General features: G+C 43.6%; 1 protein-coding gene across 5 annotated transcripts in view; it reads right to left on the bottom strand.

The window, feature by feature from the left end:
- Tpst1 (tyrosylprotein sulfotransferase 1) overlaps positions 1-15256 on the bottom strand; it is a 55873-nt gene that overhangs the window by 15980 nt on the left and 24637 nt on the right. For all 5 annotated transcript variants that reach the window (XM_085837222.1, XM_021162561.2, XM_021162562.3 and 2 more), the window contains exon 3: positions 5541-5739. In XM_085837222.1, the coding sequence (XP_085693348.1) occupies positions 5541-5739 (199 nt within the window). The remainder of the gene's footprint in view (positions 1-5540; positions 5740-15256) is intronic.

Raw genomic sequence — 15256 nt, 5'->3', positions numbered from 1 at the left:
AGGAGGCAGAGGCAGGCAGATCTGTTATTTCATGGCCAGCCTGATCTACAGAGTGAGTTCTAGGACACATGGAAATCCAGTCTCAAAAACCAAAAACCAAAACAACCAAACAAAAAAATCCCAAACAGTGAACAACATGTGCTGTGAGGTTGCTGTCCAGGAGACAGTAGGCCTTTTACAGTGAGATTTCCAGTAAGAATGTCTGTCACAGCAGCGATCATGTGTAACTCCTGAGCAAATATGGCCCTGAGGGGAGCTCTACTCCTCTCCCAGATGAAACCATCTCCCAAGCAAGACTATTTAATTCACTGTAGAACTATCTCACGTCTCTGATCCGGGGCAGATTTCCTACTCAGCTGTAGGCCTGTGCAGTGCACACCAGGAAACACCCTAGCATCTCAACTGAACCCCTCAGCCCTCCTTTGAGGAGAAAAACTCAGAACCTTCCAAAATTATATACACAGCAACAAAAAGACAGGGAGGCAAGCATCCCCCAGGAAACGCACGCCAGTGTGTCCTACACCGACCTTCCCCTGAGCGACTGTATTTCTAAACCTAAGTTAATCTCAAATCAATGCCAAATTCTTCTCATGAGAAACTCCAAATCCACTTCACATCAGCACCGAGGGAGGACAACACCCCAGGGTTGGACTGAGCAGAGAACTTGGAAGACAGACCCTTCAGGCAGCAGCGCAGAGATGTTTCTGGCCAGTGTCACTGACACACTGAAGAACACAGAAAGACAAGCATAATGAAGAGATGGAAAGTTCCAGAAGAGAAATGGAAATCTAAGAACTGGAAAGCACATTGTTTGAAATGAAAATGTCACTGGGTGGCAGATTAGATTCATAAGAAAAAAGGGATCAGTAAATTAAAGAATAAATCCATTTAGTTATAAACTAATAAAGAGCCAGAGTGGGGGTAGGAGATGGCTTAGTAGATAAAGCACTGTCAGGCAGAGAATGAGGGTCCACAGCACTGCAGGGTGGCTCTGCTGACTCCTCTGCACTCCCAGGGAGGGGCTGAGAGTGAAAATGAGGGACTCCCCAGAGCAAACTGGCTAAGTCTTATCTGTGAGATCTGGGTTCAATAGAGGGACCCCACCTCAAAGAATAATGTGCCGAGTGACTGAGGAAGATGTCTGAAGTCACCCTCTGGTCTACATGCCCCACCCTACCCCCACACCCCAACACACACACAGATACACACACACAGAGCCAGGCACTGTGGTGCGCATGCATCTCTCACAAAACAAAGTAAATGCATGCCATTAAAAAGTTCTCAAAGACAGACATTTTCTCTTAAAAACCAAACTAAGAATTAGTAGCTAGCAAACCCTAATAAGGCAGGCATCTGGCTGAAAAGAAAAGATGCTGGAAAGAAATCTGTATGGAGAAAAACAGTACCCATGCGGCCCACGATGCATAAAATATTTAATAGCTGTCTGTTTACAGGAAAAAATGTGCAGCCCTTGTTCTGGAGCAATAATAGACAAACACAAAGCATAGCAAAAATGAGCCGATAATTGCCACACTGGATAAAAGACTAAAAAATAATAATACTAGATTAATCCCAAAGAAGCCGGGAAAATAAAAGAGCAAAGACAGACAGTGCAAAATTAAGAACGGCACACTCGATGGCAGGCTTCAGCCCAAGCAGATGAGTATTTACAAAGCATGTAAGGAACTAAAGATCTCATCTAAAGTGAAGGGACTGTCACACTACGGTAACTACAATACTATCACTTCATCACGTTAGATATACAGACAGATTAAACATTACAGGATGCGGAAAACAAACCGAGCATGCCCTCTGCTTATCAGGCAAGGCCGACCTCTAGGAAAGAATGTCAGAGCTGGCGCGCGCTCCTCATGGTAAGAGTCACTTCTTCAACCACAGACGGCTTAGCCTCTCAGTGATGCACGCTCAGAATGCGCGAAGCAGGCCTGACATCGAAAGCAGAGAGGCCACTGCCACAGCCGCCTTCTCAGAGTTTATAAATCAACTAAGAATGACCAGACAGAACAATATGGTAACAGTTATAGAGCCTCATAACTGCACAACAGTTTTCCATATGAACACAAGGCTGGCCACAAAGCAATTTCCAAACATATTTAAAGAATTGAAGCTACAGTCTGTGTGTGTTCTCCGACCACAGAACAATCACATCAAAAACCAGGATCCAAAGAAAACAAAATCCCCAAATACATAAAAAAGCAAATGCTGTTCGAAGAAATCTAGACTATATTCCATGCTAAGAATAGACCAACTTAAGAATGTTTTTTAAGATTTACTTTAATTTTGTGTGTGCATGTGTGTGTGTGTGTGTGTGTGTGTGTGTGTGTGAAATGGTTTCAGGTGCCTGCAGAGGTCAAAGAGGATATCGGATCTCCTGGAGCTGGAGGTAGGTATAACCTGCAGGTCCTCTGCAAGAGCAAGCTCTCTAACTACAAAGCCATCTGGTCAATTTTACTTTATTTTTCAGTAGTACAAGGGATTGAAGTAGTACAAGGCCTCACAGATTCTAGCAAAGTGCTCTACCACTGAGCAACACCCAAGACCCCAACTCCTCAAGTTTAACAAGCAGGTCTTTAAACAGCATTGGGCTTGACCTGTGCACTCCAACTATCTGCTCCCTGGCTTGCAGACTGCACACGGAGGGCACCATAGCTACACTCCTATTACCTGGTCTAGACTGCTTCCAGTTATGCAACAACTGCAGCCAGCCTCTGTCTAGCAAGCAACAAGTTTGGACAGTAAGTTTCAGCCTGTATTCCGAATTTGAGGTTCTTTGGTGCACCCATGTAGCTGTTAGGAACAATGAACCCTCGGCTCAGCAAAGGCCCACTCAGAAAAAGCCCACAGCGTTACAGTTATCAGCAAAGAGGTTGTAATAAAAGTCTTAGGAGCGGATGAGCTTGACAAGAACACCATTGTGTCCACCGAAATTCACTGTATGTATATGCCTATGCCTCTGAGGTAGGGAGGAGTCTATATTTGGTCATGTTCCCAAAGAAGTCACTAAGTCTAGAAAGCTTAAGAAGCGATGGAAGAGGGAGAAGGCTGAAACGTGACCTGGAGAGCATTATTTATTAAAGTGTGCCACAATCTGGGGATTAGAGGCTTGTGGAAGAGGGCATGGAACGTGTTAGCATCTCATTTTCAGTTTACTGTCTGAGTCATGGCAACCGCAGCACACATGACTTTCATTTAGAATTGGACAATGTACCCGTCAGATGTGCTGACTCAGACGGCACTACTTTTGGGCTCTGCACACTCTATGAAAACCAACATTTTTAGGCCTAGAGGTGGGGATGCCTATTTTCCAGTCAAATGGGATTTTTCTCCTACCCCTTTCCTTCCCACTTTCCACTGTAAGTAAAGGCACAGCTTCTCTAACCGCCCTTTTCTTCCTCTGGAGCCACACACACAACTCTGACAATTTAGAGCTTTATGGAGTATATGATCGCGATGCAAGCTCACGACCGCTGCATATTATCAGCATCCGAGTCATCACAGGCAAAAGGAAGAAAGAAAAAGGGAAAGTTTTGGAGATGCACAGGATTTGGTTTGAAATGCAGCTAGCAACTGGTAAGACAAACAACAAAACAAACTCAAAAAAATAAGGTCAGGGTTGGCAAGACGGCTCACTAGGCTCAGATGGCTAGGGGTGCAGCCCGGGGAAGCTGAGCCTGACTCCTGGATAGTGAAAGGGGAGGACGCTTTCCACAGAGCTGTCCTCTGACCTCCACATGCGTGTCACAGCGTACGCACTGAATGTGAACTAACTCCAGGCATATTAGTGTGGCATGCAATCTTACGAAGGGCTCAAACATGGGGCTCATCTTTTCGTTCTCCACCACCCGCCCCCAGTGTGCGTCACAAAGCCCTTTCAAAAGCCACAGAGAGTAAAGCATATCCTCGTGTCTGCTGGGTTCAAACCCCAGCATTCTTTCCAATCTCCACTCAGGGAAGCCGAGAATAACCTGGCCATGATGACTTGCACATGTGAGACTCTAGCCTGCTGTCTTGGGAACCCTGACATATTACTGACATGTATCTCTTGGCTTACGGAAATTCCTGCCAGTCTGTGCACAGGAGAAAGCTGGTTACCAGCCCATTACAAAAAGGCTTGCAGGGATTGCTAAGTGGAGGTCAGACTAGTGCTGATAGCAAAGCAAACAGCAGGTCAAAACTTCAGTAAGTGTAATAAAACCTTCCAGAGACGTCACAAAACACATGCAAACAGCTGATAAACTGGAAATGTTCACTCACATTAATCAGTAAAACAGGAAATCTCCTCCGTTACACTGATTTTCAGAAGGTCTCTTGTATACATGTATGGGCATCAGCATCTATCAAGCACCTTAAAAAATGTTCAGGTACTCTGACCCAGTCTAATGTCGCCTTTATTAGTGGAACAATAAAGAAGTCCCTAAAATACAGGCCCTGAGGTCAGTGTCCAGGATCTGTTATAGAGTTAAAATTAAAGACCAGCCTGAGTCATGTGAGGCTGTCTGAATCCTCCCTCGACCCTGATCCCACCTCTAATCCCAGCACTTGGGAGGCAGAGGCAGGTGGATTTCTGAGTTCGAGGCCAGCCTGGTCTACAGAGTGAGTTCCAGGACAGCCAGGGCTACACAGAGAAACCCTGTCTCGAAAAAAAAAAAAAAAAAGAAAGAAAGTGAGAAATGCAGGCTGATGATTTGAAACCAGATTTTACCATTAAGGTATTTATTCAGATTAGTTCTTTACGGGTTTAGCACAGCATGTTATAGAGCTGTGACCCTATTCATTTATTTTTATTGAATAAATGTTTTGCAGGAATGTATGTAAGGGCACCACATACATACAGTGCTCTTGGAGGCCAAAACGGGCATCAGAACTGGAGTTAGAGAAGTTGTGAGCTGTCATGTGGGTACTAGGAACCGAATCCGGTCCTCTCCGAGAACGTGCAGTTCTCTTAACTGCTGAGCAGTCTCTCTGTGACGAACTGTATTCATTTTTATTAGGCATGCGTGCTTATACTTGTTGGGGGAAGTGCACACGCGCATGTGCGTGAAGGCCAGCTTTTCTGGGGGTTCTAGGATGTGAGCAGGGAGCTTTCCTGACTGAGCCATCTCCCCAGCCCATATCTTTCAACAGAGAGCTAGTATATACAACCATTCTTCTCCCGGAGCTACTGGCTGGCCCTCAGGAGGTCAAGAAAACACACCTCATCCAAACAAATCCTCAAAAGCAGAGCGGTCCTTACACATAAGGAGGGGAAAAAGGAAACCAGAAGTCAGGTCACTAACAATTGTGTTGTTTGTGCAAATGTTACAAACTGAGCAAAGGCATACTGCCGCTCCTGGGAGAAGGGTTTTGCGGATGCTGCAGTCTTCTGATGATAGAGCATCCAGCAAGTTAGACAACGGCAATTTAAGATAATTTTCTGGTCATAAAAAAGCAAGAAACAAAACAAGAAAAATCTACTCAAACCAAAAAAAAAAAAAAACCCCATGTCTATTTTTCCTAGTTACTTTGGGGGTCTCACTTACCCTCCGGGTGTTTTCAAGGATCTTGGGGTCAGGTTTTCCATAGTTAGGAGGATTGGCGTATGGGTCATATCCAAGCTTGGCGAGCATGGGTGCAATCACGGCCATGTCTTGTAAGACGTCTGGGGGAATCTTCCCAACCCACTTCGATAGTGCCCCCACGTTGACGGGTTTGATGACTTGGTCTGTTGATCTTTCCACCCTGAAAACAACACCATGAACAATTATTTATGTAAACTCTAAACAAAATAAAAACACGTGGCATGCATAGAATCTCAGAGCTCCAAAAGCAGAGGCAGGAGGATTAGGAGTTTTAGGTTATTCTTGTTTACAACAGCAAGTTAGAGGGCATCCTAACTACATGAGACTCCTAGCTTATAAAAAGAAAAAAAGGAGGGGGGTACCCAGGGAGGCTCCCCCTTCTCAGGGAAGAGGGGGGAAGAGCTGGGGGAGAATCTACGTATGTGATGGAGTACTGGGAGGAGAAGGGGAGCTAATATTAGGATGTAAAGTGAATAAATAAATTTTATAAAAGATGCTAAAAAAGAGAAAAAGATAAACAACTAAATTCTCTGAGAGCTCTAAATTCCTTAATTGTCTGATCAGGTGAGATGACTCAGTGGATAAACGCATTTGAAGCCTAGTTTGACAACCCACCACAGAATTAGACAACTGGCTCTCAAAACTTATCCTGTGTGTGAGCGCGCACATACACACACACAGTCTCACACATTCAGGCTTACACAGTTTTTAATTTAAATTCATAATTGTCTACATTATAAGCCAATTACAAAAGATTGGATGGATGTTATCAGAGCCTTTAGCATAGACAGTCTAGGAACCAGATGTGCTGGTACAAACCTTTAATCCCAGCTCTTGGGAGACAGAAGCAGGTAGATTTCCTTGAGTTCAAAGCCAGCCTGGTTCACTTTGAACTCACCATATCATCCATAGCCCAGGGACCCAATCTCAAGAAAACAGAACAGACAGTATGGGCCAGTGAGATGGCTTACCTTTGTACCTGCTCCGAGTCTATCAACCAGAGTTCCTTCCTTGGACCAACATGGTGAGAAGGGATAACTCACAATGGTTGTCCTCTGACATGTGCTCACCCACCCAAATGCACAGACAGACAGACACACATCTCCTTCAGTCTTAGAAAGCAGCCAACATGTTCTTAAAGTGTGCCAGGGCTTTCAGTCAGCATTCTGGCACCCTCCAGCTCCCTGGAACCTTAATACACAGTGCTCGACACAATGGTGGCCTTAAAAACCCACAGCCCAATGTGGCAAGGCAAGGGATCTTTGAGTCAGCCAGCAGCCCATTCATCACTCCTGAGAGTCCAGCCTCTCTGTTCCCTTCTCAGCACCACTCTAATAGCTGTTCATGTTTCTTGAGATGGAGCAGAAGCAGGTGGATCTCCATGAGTTTAAGTTTGAGGCTGACTAGGCCCAGTTCCAGGTCAGCCGAGGCTACACAGGGCTTTTCTCTTTAATTTACTAATAGATTAATTTATGTTGACCGTTGCTACAATAAAAGTTATTTGGTCATGATAGCTTAACAGTCTTTTATATACAGTTGAATTCTTTTTATTGCTATTGTTTATGATTTGAACATCTGAGAGATATAGAAAATTTTATCTGAAGCTTCCTTCCTGTAATTCTACTGACAATTGTGATTAAGTTTTCATAAAGTGACAAGTTTTTAAAGATTAAAAATTTTTAATTATTGTTTTTGTATTATGTGTATGGGTGTTTTCTTGCATGCATGTCTATGTATTGCATGTGTGGTTGTGCACAAAGAGTCAGAAGAGAGCATTGGAGCCTCTGAAACTGGAGTTTCAAGTGGTTGTTACCTGTCATTTGGGTACCAGGAATTGAATCAGGGTCTTCTGAAAAAGCACCAAGTATTCTTACCTGCTGAGCTCTCTCTCCAGCCCTATATATTTTTATTTGTAAGTGTGTATGTGTGTGTGTTCATCTGCTTGCAGGTGCCTATAGGGATCAGAGGTATCAGATCCTGTTTAAGTCAGGGTCCTGCTGTGTGTTGTGTGTGTTTGTGTGTGCATGTGTTGTGTGTCTGAATTTAAGTAAGTGTTAAAATAGTAACAGCAGCCAATTCACACCCAAGAAGCTGAGAACCAGGTAGGTTATTTGGTCCTTGAGGATGAGTGCCTCAGTAATCCAGAGTGCCTGAAGCTAGAAGCTTCCTGGAGCGCTCCTGGTCTATTCCCCAATGAAAGCCTGGATCCCTGGCTCTGCTATCATCTAAGGAATCAGCAACAACAGAGCAAAGCCATCCAGGCCACGCAAGCAGAAAGTCTCCCTCCTCACAAACTTTCTGTATCTGAGCTCCTAGATTAGATGGTGCCACCTTCACTGTCGGGGGTCGGGGGGGGGGGGTGTCTTCCCACATCAATCAGGGCAAAGAGAACAGTTCCGGTGAGGCTCCCTACCTAGTCAGGTGAGTCTAATTTGTGGTAATTGAATTTGTGACATTAAAACCACACATAATTGATCCTTGGAGTTACTGATGGTTGTGAACGGCTAGACATGGGTGCTAAGGAATCAAACTAGGGCTCTCCCTTTGCAAAAGCCCGACTAGCCCTTAGCCGCAGAGCCATTTTTTCCCACCACTTCCCTGTGTTTGGTATGCTTTTGAGATAGGGTCTCAAGCAGCCCAGTTGTGTTTGTGTTATGGGTAGCTTCATGTCATACTTGACATAAACTAAAGTCATGTGAAGGAGGGAAGCTCAACTGAGAAAATGTCCCAGCTGTGGAGCAGCTTCCGGCTATGAAGAAGAGCAATCTGGACGGACAAGCCAAATGTTCGATCCCTTTCCTCCAACTTCCTTCTGGTCGTGGTGGCTCATCACAGCAATAAAACCCTAATAAACACAGTCTCTAACGCTCCATGTAGCAGACCCTGCCCTTTAACTCCTGGTCCACCTCCAAAGTGCTGGGATTACAAGTGTCAGCCACAATGCCTCTCTTTTATGACCTAAAATGATGTAACATTAGCCTATCTGTTCCCTAATGGTTGAAAACAATCCACTTGTGATCAGCTTATATAGGACATTTGTTTACCACGTCTAATTTCTCTGATGCTAATCAACCTGCTTGAGCTCAATATCTCTAGAATGCAATAAATAAATAAATAAATAATGCATTTCCATGATTGCTTTAAATGGTTCTTAAAATAATGCATTTCCATGATTGCTTTAAATGGTTCTTATCTTATTGTTTCTCCTCGTCTACTGAATAAAAGAAGCTGGGGAAATCTGTTTCTGATTCAGAAACAGTGAGCATTCCCCAGTTTAGAGAACAGTTAACCCCAAGACCAAGGAGCAGCCCCTCCCCTAGTCAACGCTCCACCCCCGCACATGTTGGCCATGCCTCGGTCTTTCTTCTTCCATGTGGGGGGAAAGCAGTTCTGGTGTGGTTTGTCCTTGGTTGTCTTATTTTCTCTGCAGAACAACATCTCTATGTGTGGCCAGCCAGAGCTGCATTCTTTATGAACAACAGATCTGATTTCATTTTTTTTTTAATGGGCCTAATGTGGTTATAAAAACACTGCATCCTGGTTCTCAAATGTTCCCTCGCTAACACATGCTGCTTTGGCCCTCCAGCATGAGGTAACAACCAGTGTGGTTAAATGCTGCTTATAATTATGAGCCTTTTCTGGACTTCAAGACTAACACAGGGGCCAAGGACTTAAATTCTAAAATTCAATATGCTAACTGGCTTAGTTTTCCTTCTGTTGCTGTGATAAAATACCATGACCAAAAGTAACTTGGGGAGGAAAGAATTTAGTGGGCTGATCACAGTCCATCTGAGGGAGGGCAGGGCAGGAACCTAGAGGAGGCATGAACTGAAGCAGAGACCACAGAAGGCCACTGTTTCTGGAATGCTCTCTCCATGGCTTGCACTGCATGCTTTCTTACACAACTAAGGACCATCTGCACAGGGCATGTTTTCTTTTTATTTTTAAAGACTTACTCATTTTCATTTTGGATGTGTGTTACTGTTTTGCCTGCCTGCATGCGTGTGCACCATATTCGTTCTGTGCCTGTGGAAATCAGAAGTCTTAGATTCCCTGAAACTGGAGTTACAGCACCATGTGGATGCTGGGAATTGAATCTGGGTCCTCTACAAGAGCAGTAAACGCTCTTAACTGTTAAATCTTATCTACAGAGCCCCTAAGAAGCATTTTCTCACTTGAAGATCCCTCTTCCCAAACAACTCTGGCTTGTGTCAAGTTCACAAAAACAAAAAAACAAAACAACAACAACAAACAAACTACCTAACCAGCTCAGAAACCAACAGACTCATAATTAGGCTTATGTTTTTGGGTTGGTTTTGTTTGTGTGTTTGCGTTTTGTTTTGTCGTTATTTGAGACAGTGTCTATATAACCCTGTCTGTCCTGGAACTCACTATGTAGACTAGGCTGGCCTTGAAATTACAGAGATCTATCCACTTCTGGTTTGTTTTTAATTAAAAAAAAAATCAGTTATTCAGAGCCTGGGAGATGGCTCCATCCATAAAGTGTTTGCCTTGCAAGTGTGGAGAGCCGAGTTTGATCCTCAGAACTTATGTAAAACTGTGCATGCTTACTATAATCTTAGTGCTGCAGAGGTAGAGACAAGCAGATTCCTGGGGCTCAGAAGCCAGACAGCTTGGCTTAATCAGAGAACTTCAGATCAAGGGGAGACCCAGTCTCAAAAAAACCCAAGGTGGGCAGCACTGGAGAAACAACATCCAAGGATGACTCATACCACCATGTGTACACGCACATGTGCCCGGGCATTAGCACATAGGTGTACCCCACACTCAAGAACACACACAGTTTGCAGTCGTTATTACTCAATAAATAGTTTTCTTCAAAACTGACTCTACAAAGTCTGCACATCTTTTTTTGCTCTGTATAGCGATTGTCTGTGTTTGTCAGACTGGCAGTGAGGGTTTCTCATATGCCTAAATTCACAAGAGCTCTGTGTGTATTTGGAGCACATTGTTCAGCCAGTTGGTTTCCAGCTCTGCCTTTGCCTTTTCCTGCTTCGGTGGAGTCTTGAGATCAGCCAAAAATCTTCCCTAGGCACGCACGCAGGACCAAGGCTATCTGCACTTGCAGAAACATGTCATAATCCTTGTATGTTTTCAGGGGTTCTGGTGTTTGTCCACATTGCTATCTACTGACTCAGGCAGCATGGCAAGAGCTTTGTAAATGCTTCTGGCGGCAGGAGGAATAAAGAGGCTTTTAAACTCACTTTCCAGGCAACTACAAAAAAAAAAAAAAAAAAAGAAAAGAAAAAGGAAAACAAACAAACAAACAAACAAAACCAAACAGTACCAATAATCCAGGCTGTCAGTTCAGTCCACCTGATATGAAGAATGATGAGCAGGCCTGGGGTAATAAAATGCCATCAATATCAACCTTCCCTATGAACTTCAGATAGGTTGAGAATAAGCACTCCCCAAGATGTTCTTAATAGAGTTTTATTGTATATGCATGAGTGTTTCTGCCTGCATATATACCTGTGCACCACAGGCCTGCAGTGAAAAGAAGAGTCTAGAGGAGACTGTTAGCATCCCTGTACCAGGAGTTACAGACTATTATCAGGGGCTTGGAGTGCTGAGAACCCAAACCAGGTCCTCTGCGAGAGCAGCAAGTCGTGGCTCCAGCCTCACTTCATCACAGTTAAGATTTACAGATATCTACTTGCATTATTCTATGTGTGTATCTGGGTGTATGCACAGGCACTACATGTGTGCAGTTGTCAGTGGAGACAGAAGAGGCCGTCAGAAGCCCTGAGCCTAGAGTTACACATAGTTGTGGGTACTGGAACCTGAGCTTGGGTTCTCTGCAAGAGCAGCGAGTGTGCTTTAACCACTGAATCTTGATTTCGGTCCCCAGCAAGGCACTTAAACCCACCTGAAGTTGCCTCTTCCCTTCCCTCCATTCCTACTAAAATCAATGTATCCAGCACTTAATGTAAATGTGCAATGCTGTAAAGCTAAGAGAGAACTCCGACAAATGCTATGGTAAATGATACTGAATTCCAACTGAAACTGCAGCAGCTGTGATGCTGCATGAGGTCCAGGAGCTGTGATCACCATAAGCAGCCAAGCCACCTGAGAGGCACTGTCCAGAGGGTTTCTTCACCCTCTACATACTGGGAATGCAGAGTGAAAAGTAACATAACTGTGTTAAAGAGACAGAGCAGAAAACTGAACATTCAGAACAGGACAGTTACCACTACAAAACCCAGAAGGTATTAACACATGATAGAAAGAAGACAGGATGGGACTGCTGGCTCTTGCCTGAAATCCCAACAGTTTGGAAATAGAAGTAGGAAGATCAGAAATTCAAGACCATCCTTGACTACTGTGATGGCTATTTTGAGTTGTCAACTTGACTGCATCTAGAACGAACTACAATCCAGAAATGGAGGGCACACCTATGAGAAATCTTGTGCTTGGTTTGAAATGGGTAGATCCACTTCTAGTCTGGACCTTTGAGGCAGGATGACATGTGGCTTTGATCAGGTTCTTGAAGTGGGAAGACATGCCTGGGCCATTCCTTCTTCTGCTGGAAGTATAACTGAGGTCACAGAAGAAAGCTTTTGCTCTCTGCCTGCTAGTCCTCGCCTTGCTAGCACATCCATTCTGGCATTACAGTCTACTTCTTTGGGACTCCAGTGTGTACTGAAGACCAGCTGAGACATCTAGCCTTGAGCAACTATTAGATTCTTAGAGTTTCCATTCACAGTCAGCCACATCTGGACCACAGCCTGTTAGTCATTCCAGTAAACCCCCTTTATGTATACAGAGATTCATTCTATAAGTTCTGTTACTTCTAGAGAACACTGACTGATACAACTACATAAGGAGTTCAAGGCCAGTCTGGGCTATATGCTACCTGTACCACCATGAAGGTTGAGTCAGTAGACAGTAAGCAAAAAAAAAAAAAAAAAAAAAAAAAGGAGCTGAAAGACCAAGGAAAGGAGAATGGCTGTGATAAGGGGAAAGATACATCCAAACCAATGTATAGGGAGCTGCGTCCAACCCTTATATGGAAGCAGCACAGAGCCTGTTCCTACCATCCAGGTGGGAGAACTCTATCCTGTAGAGAGCGTTCAGGAAGGCCTTACTTGTAGAAACTATAAAGTAAGTAGTTCTCTGACTCACCAAACAAATCATAGACATTCAAACTAGCCAAGTAACTCAACTCAACTCCACAACAAAGCTCGATATTTATAGAGTATTTATAGAAAGTACAAAAATATCTGAGACCCAAAATAGTAATGTGGACAATACCCAGCACACAAGTAAGCAGAAGAGCGTTATTAGTAATGAGGAAAATAATCAAACAAAAGTGACATAAACTTAGAATGAAGAAACACATTTAAGGGCTGGAGAGATGGCTCAGCAGTTAAGATCACTGACTGCTCTTCTGAAGGTCCTGAGTTCAACTCCCAGCAACCACATGGTGGCTCACAACCATCCGTAATGAGATCTGATGCCCTCTTATGGTGTGTTTGAAGACAGCTACAGTGTACTTACAATATAATAAATAAATAAATCTTTAAAAAGAAAAAAGAAACACATTTAAAAAGCTATTCCACAGATTTTTTTTTAACTAGATGGATAATATCACATCCATGCAGCCAAGGGCAGAATGCAGGGAATGAATGCAGGCTCATGCATGCCTCTTCGGTCACACCAGGACACCAGCTCATAAAATGGAGCTGCCCACATTCAGAGTAGGTCTTCCCACCTCAGTTCATCCAATTATGAAAATCCCTCACAGCCTTGTCCACAGAGTAATGTAGTCTCAACAGAATCTCTCATTAAGATTTCCCTTCCCAGGCGACTCTACATTGTCAACTTCACAAATAAAACGAATCATTCTGGGGGGGGGGGGGTAAACAAACAACGCAGCTACCCTGGAGGGCAGCTTGGCAGCTTCTGACGAAGCTGATCTTATTTTTATGATCCAACAACCATGTATGTTCCTTGGTGTTTATGCAAATGAGATAAAAACTTATACCCACACAGAAATCTGCGTGGATGTGTACAGCAGCTTTATTCTTTATTCATAATTGCCAAGTCTCAGAAGCACTCAAGAAGCTCTGGCTTCTTGGATGAATAATAATGACCACACGGAACTGTGATACACATAGACAATAAGATACTACCCAACACTGTAATCCAGGAAGGGAAGGAGAAGCTGGAAGTGCACATTACTAAGTGGAACATGCCCATCTGAAGATGCTCTGTCCTTATGGTTCCAACGCTATGAGAGTCTCAAAAAAGCAAAACGTTGCCTAGAGTACAAAAATAGAAAAAACAAAAACAACCAAAAACACAGTATCTAGGGCCATGGGATGGAAAGGATGAGCAGATAGAGGATGGAACACTGCTAGGACAGTGAAAGCACTCTGCATGCTGGGGCTGGAGAGACAGCTCTGTGTTTAAGAAGCTGATTCATCCTGCAGCCCTGAGTTCCAGGGTGTGAATTCCCAGTACCCATGCTTTGCAGCTCGCCACTGCCTGTAACTCCATCGCTAGGGGATCTGAAGCCCTCATCTGGCTTCATATGGCACATGAGTGGGCTCCTGCTATCTATCTGTCGTCTATCTATCTAGATATAGATACAGATATATACTTATATATATAGATCTAGATGTATCTACATATGTATATATGCATATAGACACATAGATATAAATGGCCTCTAACTGACAGGTGCTATAAGCATTACCTCTTTAATTTCTACTTCAGGAATCTAAGGGTCTAATTGTGGGGTGAGGTGTTTTTTGGTTGTTTTTGGTTTTGGTTTTGTTTGGTTGGTTTTTTTGTTTTGTTTTGTTTTGTTTTGTTTTGTTTCGTGGTTTTTCAAGACAGGCCTTCTCTGTGTAACAGCTCTCGCTGTCCTGGGACTCACTTTGTAGACCAGGTTGGCCTCAAACTCTCAGAGATCCTCCTGCCTCTGCCCCCTAAGTGCTGGGAATTTCTCCTCCTCCTCTTCTACTTCTTTTCCTTGCTAATTGGGTTCTTATACCAATAGATAACTAGCACTGGAGTCTCTAAGTCAACATACACACATAAGGAAGTCAGCCTTTGATGTTAGGAGAAAGTACTGGCTGATCATCCTCAGATAACAAAATCTGTACACACTAAAGAAGACCCAGACTAAATAACACAGCACTTGCACAGAACGTATTCACATCCTCTCATATACAATAGCCAATAGAATTTAACACATGCTCAAACTCTCCTCTTCACTGAGTGCAGGACCCCACTTGTAAAACGGAGCTGCCTGCTCTATTTATGTACTATACCTTCATACTACACAGTTCAAAGAACAATAACAAGAAAGGGTCTGTGTGTTTAGTATACACTTTTCCAAATACTTCTAGTCCATGGTTCGCTGAATCCATGTGTGCAGCATCCCCTCAAGACACAAGATGGTACACCTGTGAGCTCAGCACAGAACAATCAGGAGCTACTGAGACCTTGCCTTAAAACCCTTTTAAAAATCACCTAGTCTATAATCTGGAAAGGGCAATAAACTAATGTCAGCAACTAGAGCTCTAACTTCCTCTGAGTCAGTAAGAGAAGCCTAGATGAGGGTTAATCACTTGTAAATAATCAATGGCTGAAAGGCAGGTAGGTATAAGCACCCAGCTGTTCCTTTAAATCGGCTACATGAAAAA

The sequence above is a fragment of the Mus caroli genome, unplaced genomic scaffold, assembly GCF_978045245.1.
Source record: "Mus caroli unplaced genomic scaffold, Mus_caroli_1 scaffold_4, whole genome shotgun sequence".
In the NCBI taxonomy this organism is placed as follows: domain Eukaryota; kingdom Metazoa; phylum Chordata; class Mammalia; order Rodentia; family Muridae; genus Mus; species Mus caroli.
Note: the sequence above shows the minus strand (reverse complement) of the source record. Positions and strands in the feature narration are given on the sequence as shown.